The sequence below is a fragment of the Dermochelys coriacea genome, chromosome 6 (assembly GCF_009764565.3).
Source record: "Dermochelys coriacea isolate rDerCor1 chromosome 6, rDerCor1.pri.v4, whole genome shotgun sequence".
In the NCBI taxonomy this organism is placed as follows: domain Eukaryota; kingdom Metazoa; phylum Chordata; order Testudines; family Dermochelyidae; genus Dermochelys; species Dermochelys coriacea.
This window is the reverse complement of record NC_050073.1, coordinates 2,381,697-2,396,308: the sequence shown is the minus strand read 5'-3', so window position 1 is coordinate 2,396,308 and position 14,612 is coordinate 2,381,697. Positions and strand designations below refer to the sequence as shown.

Here is a 14,612-nt window from a genome sequence, read left to right as displayed (position 1 = left end):
AGCAGAGCTGACCTGTGGAACTCATCGCTGCAGAAAAGGAGAGATCAGAGACTGCATCTAGATGAAACGCACATTGAACATGGATGCTACAATTGGTCTGCAGTGAAAGAAGCCCGCTGGGAGCTCATGGCTCACCGCAGCAAGGCATCAAAGAGGGGTTGCATCTTCTTATGAACCATCCATTGTCGAGCAGAGATGGAAGCAGGACACCAGATCCATGGACTCAATAAATCTGAGTTGGGGCACCAGGGCGAGGGCAGGACACCAGGCTAGATCCAACCCTTGTCCTATCGCCATATCCTAATGCTCTGTACCTTTTTAGCCTGACACCACTATCTACGCATTGCCTGGCTCCCAAGTTTCCAAAGGGTTAAATAACAAGACACCAAACACACCCAGCGGCCTGTTGCTGAGGGCGACTTTATTTCAGCTACAAACAGGCAGCTCCAGCTCGTCTCTTCATTGTCATATTGATTTGGTGCACAGTGCCCCCTGCTGGTCAGTTAACAAAAGTTCCGCTGTCATTGCTGCAGGGGACTTGCAAGCCGGGGCTATGTAGGGCTAGATCAGGGATCTCAAACTCGTATCACCATGAGGGCCACAGGACTAGTCCATTGGCCCAAGGGCCACATCACTGACCCCCAGCCCTGCCCCCACTCCACCCCTTCTATGAGGCCCCGCCCCTGCCCCACCCCCATTCCAACCCCTTCCCCATATCCCCATCCCGCCTCTTCTCCCTCTCCTCCCCTGACCGCCCAGCTCCCCGCTCCTCCCCCTCCCTCCTGGAAAGCGCTAAGCACCGCCAAACAGCTGTTTGGCGGCAGGAAGCGCCTACAGGTAAGCAGAGGAGCGGGGACACAGTGCACTGGGGGAAGGGGAGTCTGGCAGACCCCAGGAAATAACCCAGCGGGCCGCCGCGTGTTTGAGACCCCTGGGCTAGACTGTGTTCTTGTTTGTTCCATTCACACTGAGTTTATCAAGATCAGAATCCAGCCCTCACTCTAGTGGCACCAATGGGTCGCTCTGGATTGAGATCAGAATCCAGCCCTGCCTCCATTGATGTCAGTAGGGTCATATGTCTCTCACTCTCCCTCACGCACACACACGCTGGTCCTTGCTGGAAAGAATCGGGCTAGCGTGAAAGCAGCTCTGCCCCCTGCTGGAGATGATGAAACCTGATCTCCTGTGTGTGTGTGTGTGTGTGTCTCACACTCAGTCCCTTGCGGGTATGTGTGCGTCACGTAACCATTTTAACCCACATTATACCAGCATTTTGGTTAAGCCAGAAATGGCTTCAGTTTGTGTTTAAAGGGCGACGGACCCAGGGTCTGATCTGGTTTGGCACGGAGGGGGCAGGATACCGGGCTAGATGGGCCCCTGGCTGCTATACAAAGAGGGTTCGCTGTCGCAACTGCAGTTCCAGGAGGGGGCTGGGCCAGGGCTCCCCCAGCCACGCTCACTGCCCCTTGGGCTTGGCATGGCGCGGTCCGCTCCCACGCAGACAGACCAGACGCTGGTAGTTGAGGAGGAGCAGGGCGCCGTTGAGCAGGTAGGTGGTGACGCACACCAGGCAGAAGTCGTGGAGCACGAAGAAGAGGATGTAGGCCAGGTAGAGCGAGCCGGCGATGGAGACCATGGAGGTGCCCAGCAGGGTGACGGCCGCCAGGGTGCTGGGAGTGAAGCCTGGAGACAGTTAGAGAGAGGGCTCATTAGACTATCAGGCACCAGCCTGCCCCTGTGGAATGAAGTAGATACCCCACCACCACCACCACCACTTACCCAGCAGTGTCTGTAGGACGTAGAAGACAATGCCAAATAAGCTGTTGGGCTGATTAAAGACGTTGTGTTTCCCCAAGAGATCTTCCACCAAGCCAAAGCCACGGCCCCACCTGCAGAGAGAAATGGGGACATAGAACTAGAGGCTGCAAGGAGGCTGGCTGTGTAGAGACAGCGGCCCTCGTCTTCCACAAGGTGGACTCTGCTCTAACCTCTAGACCTCACTCCCCTCCAAAGGCTGGGGATAGAACCCAGGAGTCCTGACTCCCAGCCCCCCCCCCGCTCTAATCACTAGACCCCACTCCCCTCCCAAGGCTGGGGATAGAACCCAGGAGTCCTGACTCCCAGGCCCCTAACTCCCACTCCAGCTGGGATGGCAGGGAGCTCTGATTCCTGCAGCCTCCAGCGCAGGGAGCTCTGTCCCCTTCCTGTTTGCTGCCTCCCCCTTGCAATTTTAATGCCAGTAACAAATTCTGATGATAGCTCAATTCACACCCCCTGGCACTGAAGGACCCCACTGAGCTGAGGCTGGGGGGGGCCACGGGATGGGTTGGCTCAGCTGAGTGGAACAGTCCCCAGGGGCCCTAATAGGGTCCAGAACCAGGTTACATTGCAGCTCCCCTGGGCCCTGCAATTGCCAACTGCTACGTAGGCATGAGTCCCTAAATACGTGGCAGAAACAGAACACCCTGGCAATGATTGACAACGGCCCCCACCCATCACAGTGTGGCAGGCGGGACTGGTGGCCTAAGAAACGCTTTCATTGATAAAAGCTCCCCTCTTCCCCATCCCCCTCCCAGGAGGGAAGCCAGCTGTTTATCAGGCAGCCAGATGTTTCAGGGTGTTTTCCACTGCGAGGGGAGGGGGGAGCACAGGCAGAATTAGCGTGTGTTTGTAAGGCACATGCAAACAGGCCCACTGATGCTAACACACACACACAGCCAAACACGAGTCCTGACGGAATCAGAATTGGTGTTTCGCCCACGCCCCAGATTCCTGCGTGTGTGTTTGTCACCGACACCCCCTCCCTCGCCCGCCGAGTGAAATCAGTGCCTGGTACTGCATGGACCCAACTTGCCTTTCCCTGACTGAGATTGGGACCCCTGTCATGTCAGGCACTGCATGGACCCCCCAGCCAAAACCAGATCACCCACTGCTCCAGATGCTGCACAGACCCCCCACTCCCCAACCAAGATTAGGGCCCGCCCTTGTTCTAGACACTGGGCAGACACACCGTGAGAGACGGTCCCTGCTCTTCAGAGCTGACGGTCTAAACAGACAAAGGATCATTGTCCCCATTTTACAGATGGGGAAACTGAGGCCCAGATGCAGCATCTGAGGTGGAGCTGGGAACAAAATCAAGATCTCCTGGGTCCCAATCCTCACTACATGACCCAGTCCCCACTGGCTCTGTTGACAGGCCAGGGTCATTCCCCTTCCACCTCTCTCTGCCAGTCATAAAGCGTCCATCACCTCTGCTCCGTCCCTGCGTTCGATCTGGCTGTTTGCAGAAGACTGAGTAAACTTAACTCTGGTTCTTTCCCTCCATCCCTCTCCGCCCCCAGGAACATTTTCCCCCCTCTACTAAAAAGGACAGCAATTCATTCCAGACCCTTCAAAAACATTTTAAAAAGAAGTTTTAAGGGCCTCCAAATGAGATGAAAAGTAGTTCCAAGTGCCCCCGGCCTCCAATTCACTTGCCAAATGTTTGTCGTTTTGTAACCATGTTTCCCTATATTTTTTATGCGTGTTTCTCGCCCGCCCCCCTCCCCAGTCTTCGTATCCTTACAGTCGCTCCTAGAAGCACCGAAGAAGGATCAACAGCCCAGAGCACCAGACGCTGTACAAACCCGGGCCAAGACGACAAACCCTGCCTCCGAAAGCTGAGCAAGAGCTCTGAGCTCCAGCGAAACCACCACCAGATTTGGGAAGAGGAATTCCCCCAGCTCAGACTGGCAGAGACCCTGGGGCAGACTTCACCTCCCTCTGCAGCATGGATCACCGGGGCACATCTCAGATTATCCACTCCCTGGTATTGCGAGGGCCTCGGGCATTGGGGGGCCCCCTTGCCTTCCTCTGCCTGATGGCGCTCAACACAGAGGTAACTGGGTGAAACTGACGGGCCTGCGCTCTCCAGCTCAGACCAGATGATCTCAGGGTCTCTCTGGAGCTACCAAACAAACTGGGGGGGAGCCGGCAACACAGAGCACAAAGGGGCCAGGCTGGAAACAGAGATGCCAGGTCATCAGCAGGGCTGAGGCTGTAGGAAAGCACCAAGCAGAGGGTACACAACCACAGGGCTCTCCCATGGAGTGGGAAAGCACACGGGGCTTAGGAGGCTGTGGTATGCCCCCTGGGCTAGGCATGTAGGGCTGCAGCACGGCATAGGGGTCATCGAAAAGGGGTGTGGGCATAGCACAGGGGGCAGCAGGGTGGAACATAGTGCATGAGATTGGAGCAGCAGAGCGATTGCACCGGGGGGCTGGGGCAGTGGGAGGGGGGGCTATTGCACAGGGAGGCTGAGAAAAGGGGGCTATAGCACAGGGGTGTTGCAGTAGGGAGCAGGGGAGGTTCATGCAATGGGGCTGGGGCTGAATGGGAAGCAGGGAGGATTGCAACGGGGAAGGGGGAGGCATGCAAGGGGGCCAGGGGTTGCAGTGGGGAGCGGGGGCTGCAGTCGGGAGCGGGGCAGTCATGCAATGGGGCCAGGGGTTGCAGTGGGGAGCGGGGGCTGCAGTCGGGAGCGGGGGAGTCATGCAATGGGGCCAGGGGTTGCAGTAGGGGGAAGGGGAGTCATGCAATGGGGCCGGGGGTTGCAGTGGGGAGCGGGGGAGTCATGCACTGGGGCCAGGGGCTGCAATGGGAAGCAGCGAGGGTGCAATGGGGGGAGGGGGTCATGCCATGGGGCCGGGCCTTGCAGTGGGAGAAAAGGGAGTCATGCCATGGGGCCGGGGTGTTGAAGTCGGGAGCAGGGGTTGCAGTGGAGCGAGGGGAAGGCATGCAATGGGGCCGGGGGGTTGCAATGGGGGGAGGGGGAGTAATGCACTGGGGCCAGGGGCTGCAATGGGGAGAGGGGGGTCATGCCATGGGGCCGGGGGTGTTGCAGTGGGGGGAAGGGGAATCATGCAATGCCCCCCCCCGCACCTGGAGGTGAAGACCTTGGAGCAGCTGACAGAGGGGCTCAGGTCGCACATGGCCCGGTAGCCGGGGTCCCGCTCCCGCGAGCTCTCCACGTGCAGCGCGTACACGGAGAGCGCCAGCCCCAGCGCGCAGAGCCCGAGCCGCAGCGCCCGCTCCCAGCCCGGCGCCGCCATCGCTCGCTGCCACCGCGCGCAGGGCACGAGCTCGCCCCCACCGGCCCGCGCGCCTGCCAATCAGCAACCGGCGCAGGCCCATTGGCTGCCCCTTCAGGAGGTGGGACGGGGAAAGCAAAGGGTTCTGGGATTTGTAGTTTTCTGGACCCAGTGGGGGAGAAGGCGGAACTATGGGGCTGATGGCAGGGGGGTGGGGTCTAGTGGTTGGAGGAGGGGAGGGGCCTGAGAGCCAGGAGTCCTGGGTTCCATCCCCAGCTCTGGGAGGGAAGTGGGGTCTAGTGGTTAGAGCGGGGAGGGGGGAGCTGAGAGCCAGGACTCCTGGGTTCCATCCCCAACTCTGGGAGGGGAGTGGAGTCTAGTGGGGAGGGGGGGTGAGGGAGGAGGGCTGGGAGCCAGGACTCCTGGGTTCCTCTCCTTAGCAGTGCCAGGGGACCTCGTCATGGCAGTTGCACCCCCAGGTTGGGCACACACCCCAGCCCATGGTAATACTCCACCCCGCTGCCTCGCCTGAGGTTGTTGCAGGTCTTCCAGACGGTGCCTCTGGCCACGAGCGCCAGGTCCCCAAACAGTCATCGCTCTACACGCCCTGGTGGTCCCACACCTGCACCTCTAGGACACTGGGCCCCATCAGCCTCCCCGCCCCAAATCCAGATCCTACGCCACCAAGGCGGAGTTGTTACAGTCCTTGATAGAGCACATCCAGTTCCCGGCCTTAGAAGGAAACCTTGATGTGGGGGTCGGTGGCGGAAGTGGGGTCCCCTTACAGGCCACTGCCCCACAGCACCCTGCCTGTGTGGGCAGCACATAGAGTTGGTGAGGGGGTTCCCGTAGCACTAGCATTTGCAGATGTCCTAGGAGATGGCATAGCCCCCCTCTGGGTAGCCACGAGGGCAACTCCTCCTCTACCCCCACTCAGCTACATACTCCTTCACCACCCACATCAGTGCCTCCCACCTGGGGTCTTCCAGCCCCACCAAGGTATAGATGGGTACTAGGGAGTAGGAGCCCAGGCCGGGCTGGCTTTGAGGCTCTCCATCCAGGCTGAGAAGACCCCGACATCTTACTTCGCTGTCAATGGCTATGAGCCCCCCAGTGCTGCTTGGCTCACGTAGTGGGTGCCATATGTGGCGAAGCATGGCCTGTACATATCCAGGCTGCAGGTGGGTGGGAGGCGGCGCAGGGCCCGGGAGAAGTGGGGTATCAGCAGGGGGTTTGTGGGAGCTTCAACTTCCCTAGAGGGGAAAGAGAGAGGAGTTAGGAGCCAGCCAGAGACCTCCGGTATCTTCACACACACACACACACACACAAACTGGGCCCCACCTTCCCCAGTGGCTTCCCTGGGGTCAGAGGGCTCCATAGGGGATGTTCAGCCCTCACAATCAATGCTGAACCCATTGCCGCAGTGCAATGCTAGGGGGCGCTGTGATCCAGAGAGAAGGGTAGGGGTCCAGGGGGGATGCCATACTGCTGGGATCAGGGCAGGGGCCCAGCAAGAGATGCTGTGCTCTAGGGAGCTGGTCAGGGGATGATGAAGGGGATTCTCACCTGATTACCCCTGGGGGAATTCTGCACTATTGCGTGTGTGCATAATTAATGCGCCATGCATATTTTTCATTTTTGCGCAGAAAAAAGCTTCTGCCAATGTGTTGCTGCAGTTCTGCCATTTGCCAGAGGGTGCTGTGGCGCAAGAACAGCAGCAGCTCCCAGCAAAAACTAACATCTGTAGTTCTGCCTTTTGCCCACTAGAGGTCACTATAGTGCTAGAACACAGCAGCAGCTCCTGGCCTGCTAGGAAAGAGAAAGATCCTGCCTCCTTCACGGCGCCTGTCAGGCCAGATCAGGAGACAGGGCCTATAGGGAGACAGACAGCGCGGGGTACTGGGGGGTCAGACAGGTGTTCACAAGGGCTAGTGGGGGAGGACACAGTGGGGCAGGGGCTGAATGGGAGTGGAGGCATAGAGCCACAGGAGGGAGGGAGATGCAGGGCCACATCGGGATGTGAGAGGGGGTGTAGAGCTACATAGGGACAGTGAGTGGCTGAGTGGGGACACAGACACATGCGGAAGGGGAAGGGGGTACAGGGTCACATGGGGATGGGGAAATGGGTGTCTGAGTGGGGGTGGAGGGACACATGTGGACGGGGTAGACGTGTCTGACTGAATAGGAAAGGTTAGGGGTCAGCCAGGGTCTGCATGGAGGAAGCTCCCTAAGAATCCCTCCTCGCCCCCCAACAAAACCTGTTCCATAGTTTTCCCACCCATATCCAACAACCCTCTAAGCTCACACCCAGGCTCCCTCCCAGCAATTTACTTCCCTCTCTCTCAGCTCCTCCGTTACCCCGACTCCCCCCAGACTTTGCACTACTTCTGAGCAGTGCAGGAAATAGGGTTCTGTATTGTAGTTTAAATGAATTATCACTCAGAGTTCTGTATTAATGTGCCTAGTAAGGTATCTGTTTGTCAAAAACATTTCCTGACTCTTTTTTGTTGTCTGTATTGTTACAGACATACTTGCTGACAGGCATTTTGAAATAAATGGCCAAAACTAATTGCAACTAGTGTGATTATATTGTGTTATTCTGACAAATAAAATATGCAGAATTTAAAAATATGGTGTGCAGAATTTTAAATTTTTTGTTGCAGAATTCCCCCAAGAGTTTCACCTGTAATACACGTAGGACACCTCATGCTGCTCGAACATGTACTTGTCCTGCTTCTCCTTCAGGTATGCATAGCTAGGATTGGGACCACCCAGGGCTAAGCCATGGGGCTCACCTGGCACCTCCAGCTCCAACTTCCAGTCATTTTTCATGTCTGACACCATTACCTGGACCACAGCCATGTCTGACTTTTCCACTGAGCTGCTGAGGTCCTGGTTGCCCCAGCAGTGGACCCTACAATCCACCACCGCCAGCGGCAATCTCTGCCACTACCTTCCCTGCAGTGGGTTCTGGCATAGGCTGCAGGTGCCATTTGGGACGCACCTCAGACTGGTGTCCATCAGGTAGGCCCGCATCCAGCCCAGTCTGGTTGTGTGTGGGCAAGGAGGCCACATGCTGTTCAACATGGGCATGGCTGAGGTGTGTGAAGTTATGAGAGACTCCAGGGAGAAAGAAGAGGAGATGGATTAAGGCACTGGATCTGGGTGTGGCTGGGTGGGGCCATCAGTCTCTGAGCCTCCCTAGAGAGACAGAAACAGAGAGACCCCTCATTAAAGACAATCCAGTGGCAGACAGTTCCACAGACACAACATCTCCTAGAAGCATCACAGCAGCTTCCAAGTTGCTATGACCCTCCCTGGATCTGAGAGGTAGATGGAATCATAGAATCGTAGGACTGGAAGGGAACTTGAGAGGCCACCTGGTCCAGACCCCTGGACTCATGGCAGTTCTAAGTATTATCTAGTCCAGGGGTGGGGAACCTTTTTTCTATAAGGGTCCATTGACCCACAGAAAAAAAAATCAATCATGGGCCTCACACAACCCCACGGAGGAACGGGGGGCAGGGGCATGGAGGCTCGGGGCTTTCCCTAGGGTTGCCTACTTTCTAATTGCTCAAAACCAAACACCTCTGGCCCACCCCTTCCCTGAGGCCACGCCTCCCTCTCACTCGAGCCCCCCTCCCTCAGTGGCTCACTCTCCCCCACCCTCACTCACTTTCAGTGGGCCGGGGCAGGGGGTTGAAGTGTGGGAGGGGGTGAGGGCTCCAGCTGGGCGTGTGGGCTTTGGGGTGGGGCTGGCGATCAGGGGTTTGGGGTACAGGAGGGGGCTCGGGGCAGGTCAGGGTGTTGGGGTGTGGGAGGAGGTTCGGGGTAAAAACTCGAGGAGGTAGTTAGTGTGTGGGAGGGGGTTTCAACCTGGGGCAGGGGGTTTGGGGGTGTGGGCTCTGGCCGGGCAGCACTTACCTCAGGCAGCTCCCAGTTGGCAGCTCAGTGGGGCTAAGGCAGGCTCTGTGCCTGCCCTGACTCTGTGCTGCTCCTGAAAGCATCTGCCATGTCTGGCCCCTAGGTGGAGGTGCGCTGTCCCCGCAGCTCCCATTGGCCACAGTTCCCGGCAAATGGGAGCTGCGGAGTTGGCACTGGGAGCAGGGACAGCACGCAAAGCTTCCCTGATCGCCCCTGCACCTAGGGCCCACAGGGACATGACCGTCACTTCTGGGAGCTGCGTGGAGCCGACCGGACTTTTAACAGCCTGCAACCCTAGCTTCCCCTGCAGCGGGGCGAGACGGCACTTGTGGCTACAGCCCCACGGGAGGGCACCAAGACTCGGAGCTTGCAGCCCGTGGCACGGAGACTTGCTGCAGGCCGGATGAAATTAAGCAGTGGACTGGATCTGGCCTGTGGGCCGTAGGTTCCCCATCACTGATCTAGACCATCCCTGACAGGTGTTTGTCCAACCTGCTCTTAAAAATCTCCAATGATGGAGATTCCACAACCTCCCTAGGCAATTTTTTCCAGGACTTAACCACCCTGACAGGTAGGAAGTTTTTCCTGATGTCCATAGAATATCAGGGTTGGAAGGGACCTCAGGAGGTCATCTAGTCCAACCCCCTGCTCAAAGCAGGACCAATCCCCAATTTTTGCCCCAGGCCCCAAATGATGCCTTCAAGGATTGAACTCACAACCCTGGGTTTAGCAGGTCAATGCTCAAACCACTGAGCTATCCTTCCTCCCAACCTAAACTGCCCTTGCTGCAATTAAACCCATTGCGTCTTGTCCTATCCTCAGAGGTTAAGAAGAACAATTTTTCTCCCTCCTCCTTGTAACAACCTTTTACATACTTGAAAACTGTTAACCTGTCCCCTCTCAGTCTTCTCTTTTCCTGACTAAACAAACCTAATTTTCTTAATCTTCCTTCATAGGTCATGTTTTTTAGACCTTTAATCATTTTTGTTGCTTTTCTCTGGACTTCCTGCCATTTGTTCACATCCTTCCTGAAATGTGGTGCCCAGAACTGGATACAATACTCCAGTTGAGGCCATATTAGCACAGAGTAGAGTAAAAGAATTACTTCTTTTGTCTTGCTGACAACACTCCTGCTAATATATCTCAGAGTGATGTTCGCTTTTTTTTTTTCCCCACAGTTTCACATTGTTGATCCCCCAGATCCCTTCCTGCAGGGGAAACAGGGACCCGCAGAGCTCAGCTGAAAGACCCTGATTGTGAAACGAGACAAAGCCAGAGGCTGTATAAGAGAAGGAAAAGGGACACAAGATGAGATCCATCATGGAGGTGACGTTCTGCCCACAGGAGGGTCTCTTGAGAGATGGGTACCAGCCCTCTGCACTGGTCAGGCGCTCCATGGACTGGCCACTGTGGCGGGATCCCTTATTAGACAGGAAAGGAGCTGGGTAATAAGGGCAGGCTCAGGATTGCAGTTTATGTTTGTCGACAACCTGGTGTTTCTGACGCTTCTCCTGGCCTCTATTTTGAATCTCTGTCTCCAACTCTAAAGGTTTAAAATAAACCTCCATTTGGTTTTACTGTACCCATGTCTACGTACCGGATGTGAAGGAGAGTGGAACTGAGGTGATGCCCATAAACTGGGGGGTGCTGCGGGAGGCAGAGGCTCGGTGCACATTGCAGCTGTCCTGATAACAAGAGATGGGACACTTGAGCACAGCAGAGAGGGGGGTGTAAACTGCTCTCCAGCAGGAGAAAATGCAGGGCTTGAGGAGCCCAGAGCAGAGCGTCAGTGCTACCAGCATTTGGCAGTTAAGGGTACATTTTCCCCTTCTGGCCATGGGCACGGCTCTCCCACACTGTGAGCAGGTGATAGTAGTTCACCCCAGACACCTTAGGTAACCCCAAAATGTCACAGGAAGTTCACACCTCTGAGCGATGGGCTCAGTCTTTCTGCAGCTCCGGCAGCTCCGCTGTTAGTTACACTAGAGGCTGTTCGCACCTCTTTGAGCTATAGATTCAGGCTCTTTGCAGACTCAGGCAGACATCACTGCTTTGGTTACTCTAGAAGGAGAAGAAATAGGGGGACACTGATCCATCGACTAGCAAATGGGGGTGGGGGTGACAGGATCCCCAGGGTACAACCTGGAACTGTGGGACCACTGTGCCTCCTTAATTCTCCATCCTCGGCTGCATCTCACAAACCTAAGCCAGTGACAAGAAGCAAAACCCTCCAGGTGCTGGGATCACTCAGCCAACAAAACGTGGAGTCACACACCCAGCTAAGTTACACAAATGCTCCCTGAGCCTCACAGACAGACGCACCAGCAAATTACCTCAGGCTGCAGCCTTGCACCCCAGAAATACACCTTCTAACACAGCTCAAGACTCCTCTGGACAGCACAAGTAATTAATAAGTTTGCCTCTCTGACAAAGGATAGTGGATGTGCAACAGCCCTTGCGAACCTGAGCTGAGATTCTCTGAGCACTTCAACCAAAAATACACTGTTTTAGGTAAAATATAAAACAGATTTGTTAACTACAGAAAGGCAGATTTTAAGTGATTATACATAGCAGGCATAGAGATCGAAGTTGGTTACTTAAGAAATAAAAATGGAAATGCAGTCTAAATTCTAATTTTAATAGACTAAGCAAGATGCGAATCAAGCAGTGTCTCACCCTAACAGATGTTACAGGAACCTCATAGTTCCTCAATACGCAGACTGGACTCCCTTCCAGCCAGGGGTCCAATCTCCCTAGCTCAAAGTCTTTTCCTTCCAGATGATCTTCTGGGTGTTGAGATCATAGAATAATAGGACTGAAAGGGACCTCGAGAGGTCATCAAGTCCAGTCCCCTGCACTCAGGGCAGGACCAAGCACCATCTAGACCATCACTGACAGGACAATTTATTCCAGTGTTTAACCACACTGACAGTTAGGAAGTTTTTCCTAATGTCCAACCTAAACCTCCCTTGCTGCAACTTAAGCCCATTGCTTCTTGTCCTATCCTCAGAGGTTAAGAAGAACAATTTTTCTCTCTCCTCCTTGAAACAACCTTTTAGGTACTTGAAAACTGTTATCGTGTTCCCTCTCAGTCTTCTCTTTTCCAGACTAAACAACCCCAGTTCTTTCAATCTTCCCTCATAGGTCATGTTTTCTAGACCTTTAATCATTTTTGTTGTTCTTCTCTGGACTCTCTCCAATATGTGCACATCTTTCCTGAAATGTGGCACCCAGAACTGGACACAATACTCCACTTGAGGCCTAATCAGTGCAGAGTAGAGCGGAAGAATTACTTCTCGTGTCTTGCTTACAACAGTCCTGCTGATACAGCCCAGAAGGATGTTCGCTTTTTTTGCAACAGTGTTACACTGTTGACTCATATTTAGCTTGTGGTCCACTATGACTCATAGATCCCTTTCTGCAGTCCTCCTTCCTTGGCAGTCATTTCCCATTCTGTATGTGTGCAACTGATTGTTCCTTCCTAAGTGGAGTACTTTGCATTTGTCCTTATTGAATTTCATCCTATTTACTTCAGATCATTTCTCCAGTTTGTCCAGATCATTTTGAATTATAATCCTATCCTCCAGAGCACTTGCAACCCCTCCCAGCTTGGTATCGTCCACAAACTTTATAAGTATACTCGCTATGCCATGATCTAAATCGTTGATGAAGATATTGGAAAAAAACAGACCCAGAACTGATCCCTGCGGGACCCCACTCGTTATGTCCTTCCAGCTTGACTGTAAACCACTAATAACTACTCTCTGGGAATAATTTTCCAACCAGTTCTGCACCCACCTTATAGTAGCTCCATCTAGGTTGCATTTCCCTAGTTTGTTAATGAGAAGGTCATGTGACACTGTATCAAAAGTCTTACTAAATATGGGGGGGGTGATGATGTCGCTGTCCCTCTTGTATACTTCCTTCCATTTGCTAGAAAGATCCTTGCTGTGTCATGGGGGTCAGGCAGTCCCATTGGTCAGGCAGTTCCCCATTGACTACGTGCTCTCTCCAAGGACTCTCTCAGAGAGTGGATTCTTCCTGATGAATCATCAATGCCTTTCTGGCCCTCCTACGTTGCAACTGTAAGGTCGAGTGTGGGTGTCTCCCAATCTCACAATATAGTTCAGAAACAGAGCAAAACTTCATAACTCCCCATGCAATGAGAGTACATCCAATCCAACAGGATGTTAGCATTCAACAGATCAAGACTTTTTAAATGATACCTCACAAGGAATGCATAATACAAAACATCTCATAATCATATCACAGTGGTGAATATGGGGGTTCAAGGGTGCTACTATGAGGTACAGTGTCACAGGCTGTCCTACCCAAAGGCAGTAAAGGCCCGAAGAAAGAGATGCTCACAGAGCCCTCTACAGATGTCAGGTTCAGAACAGTCCTTGGTGACAGCAAGGTCCCCACTGAGAAAACATCAGTGTCACTCTGCAGTTTACCCACCTGTCTCATCCCAGCCTCAGTGCTTTCTGGGCGGCTGTATCCTCTGTCCAGGTATGCAGCCAGCTCGTAATCTCTCGTTTCCCAGAAAGAGCCGTTCCCTTGTTTCTTTCAGTTTCCATTTGAGTCAGAGAGGAAACGAACCCAGTGCAAAGTGCTGCTTTGTCTGCGGGTGCAAAGTGCTGCTTTGTCTGCGGGTCGGTCACACACCTTTTCCCTAGCAGAGATGAGGCCAGAGGTTAAAGGAAAAGAAACAGGAATCTCCTGGCAATGGTCTGTTGTTAAGATTTCCTAGTGGGGACTCCAAGGTGCGAAGGCTGCTCATGTCCATAGTCAATCTCTGGGGTTGTTATTCATACACAAAGGAATTTCTTAACTGAATTAAGTGTAAAATGTCACAGCCAGGAATGAGCTGGTCCTGATCTCTGCTTAGCCCAAAGGTATGAACTGCAAATGGCAACAATTCATAAACAGCTGCGATCCTGTTGGAGCTGTCACATCCTGGAGGGGAAAGGCCTCATGTCCCATTCCCTAGGCCCATCCCCCCAACCTGCCAGTCATTATTCAGGTGACAATCCCAAACTCTCAAGAATCAAGGATAGAACCCAGGAGTCCTGGCTCCCAGCCCCTCACTGCTCCAAAAGGTGCGATCTAGGATGTGGGAGGAGGGGATGTATTTTCCCAAGGACGGAAAGTTTCTGCGGTTCAAGGGTAGGTTTGTGGGAACGATGGGAGAAGCAATGATGAAATGCAGGGAGACTTGAGCAGATCTTGTCATCCAGAGGCAGGGCTGGGAGCCAGGACTCCTGGTTCTATCTTTGGCTCTGCCACTGATGCCTCGTGTGATTGAACAAGTCAAAGGCCTCTCTCTGGGCGTCAGTTTCCCCATGTACAAAATGGGGATGATAAAACTTTGGCACAGGGATCGTCTCTCATGATAGAATCATAGAACCATAGGACTGGAAGGGACCTCAAGAGGCCATCAAGTCCAGTCCCCTGCACTCATGGCAGGACCAGTACCATGTAGACCATCCCTGATGTATCTGGCAGTACCTGGCACCATGGGGGATCCAATCTCAGTCAGGGGCTGTGCAGCGCCTGGCACAATTGTGGTGCTAATCTCTCCTACCACTGAGCCACCGGCCCCACCCTAGCCCCAGT

At 54.1% G+C, this 14,612-nt stretch overlaps 1 protein-coding gene and 1 long non-coding RNA gene across 2 annotated transcripts; both read right to left on the bottom strand.

Annotated features, from left to right (window-relative positions):
• Positions 1 to 401: 401 nt before the first annotated feature.
• LOC119857009 (vitamin K epoxide reductase complex subunit 1-like protein 1) lies at positions 402 to 5,220 on the bottom strand. The gene is made up of 3 exons (XM_038405232.2): positions 4,921 to 5,220; positions 1,780 to 1,889; positions 402 to 1,683 (listed from the first exon to the last, which is right to left on the bottom strand). The coding sequence occupies exons 1-3, from the start codon at positions 5,088 to 5,090 to the stop codon at positions 1,457 to 1,459; spliced, it is 507 nt and encodes a 168-aa protein (XP_038261160.1). The 5' UTR covers positions 5,091 to 5,220; the 3' UTR covers positions 402 to 1,456.
• A 237-nt stretch (positions 5,221 to 5,457) lies between these two features.
• Positions 5,458 to 14,557, bottom strand: LOC119857010. The gene is made up of 3 exons (XR_005293468.2): positions 13,455 to 14,557; positions 8,074 to 8,270; positions 5,458 to 6,322 (listed from the first exon to the last, which is right to left on the bottom strand). It is a non-coding gene; the product is annotated as an uncharacterized LOC119857010 (long non-coding RNA).
• Positions 14,558 to 14,612: the final 55 nt, after the last annotated feature.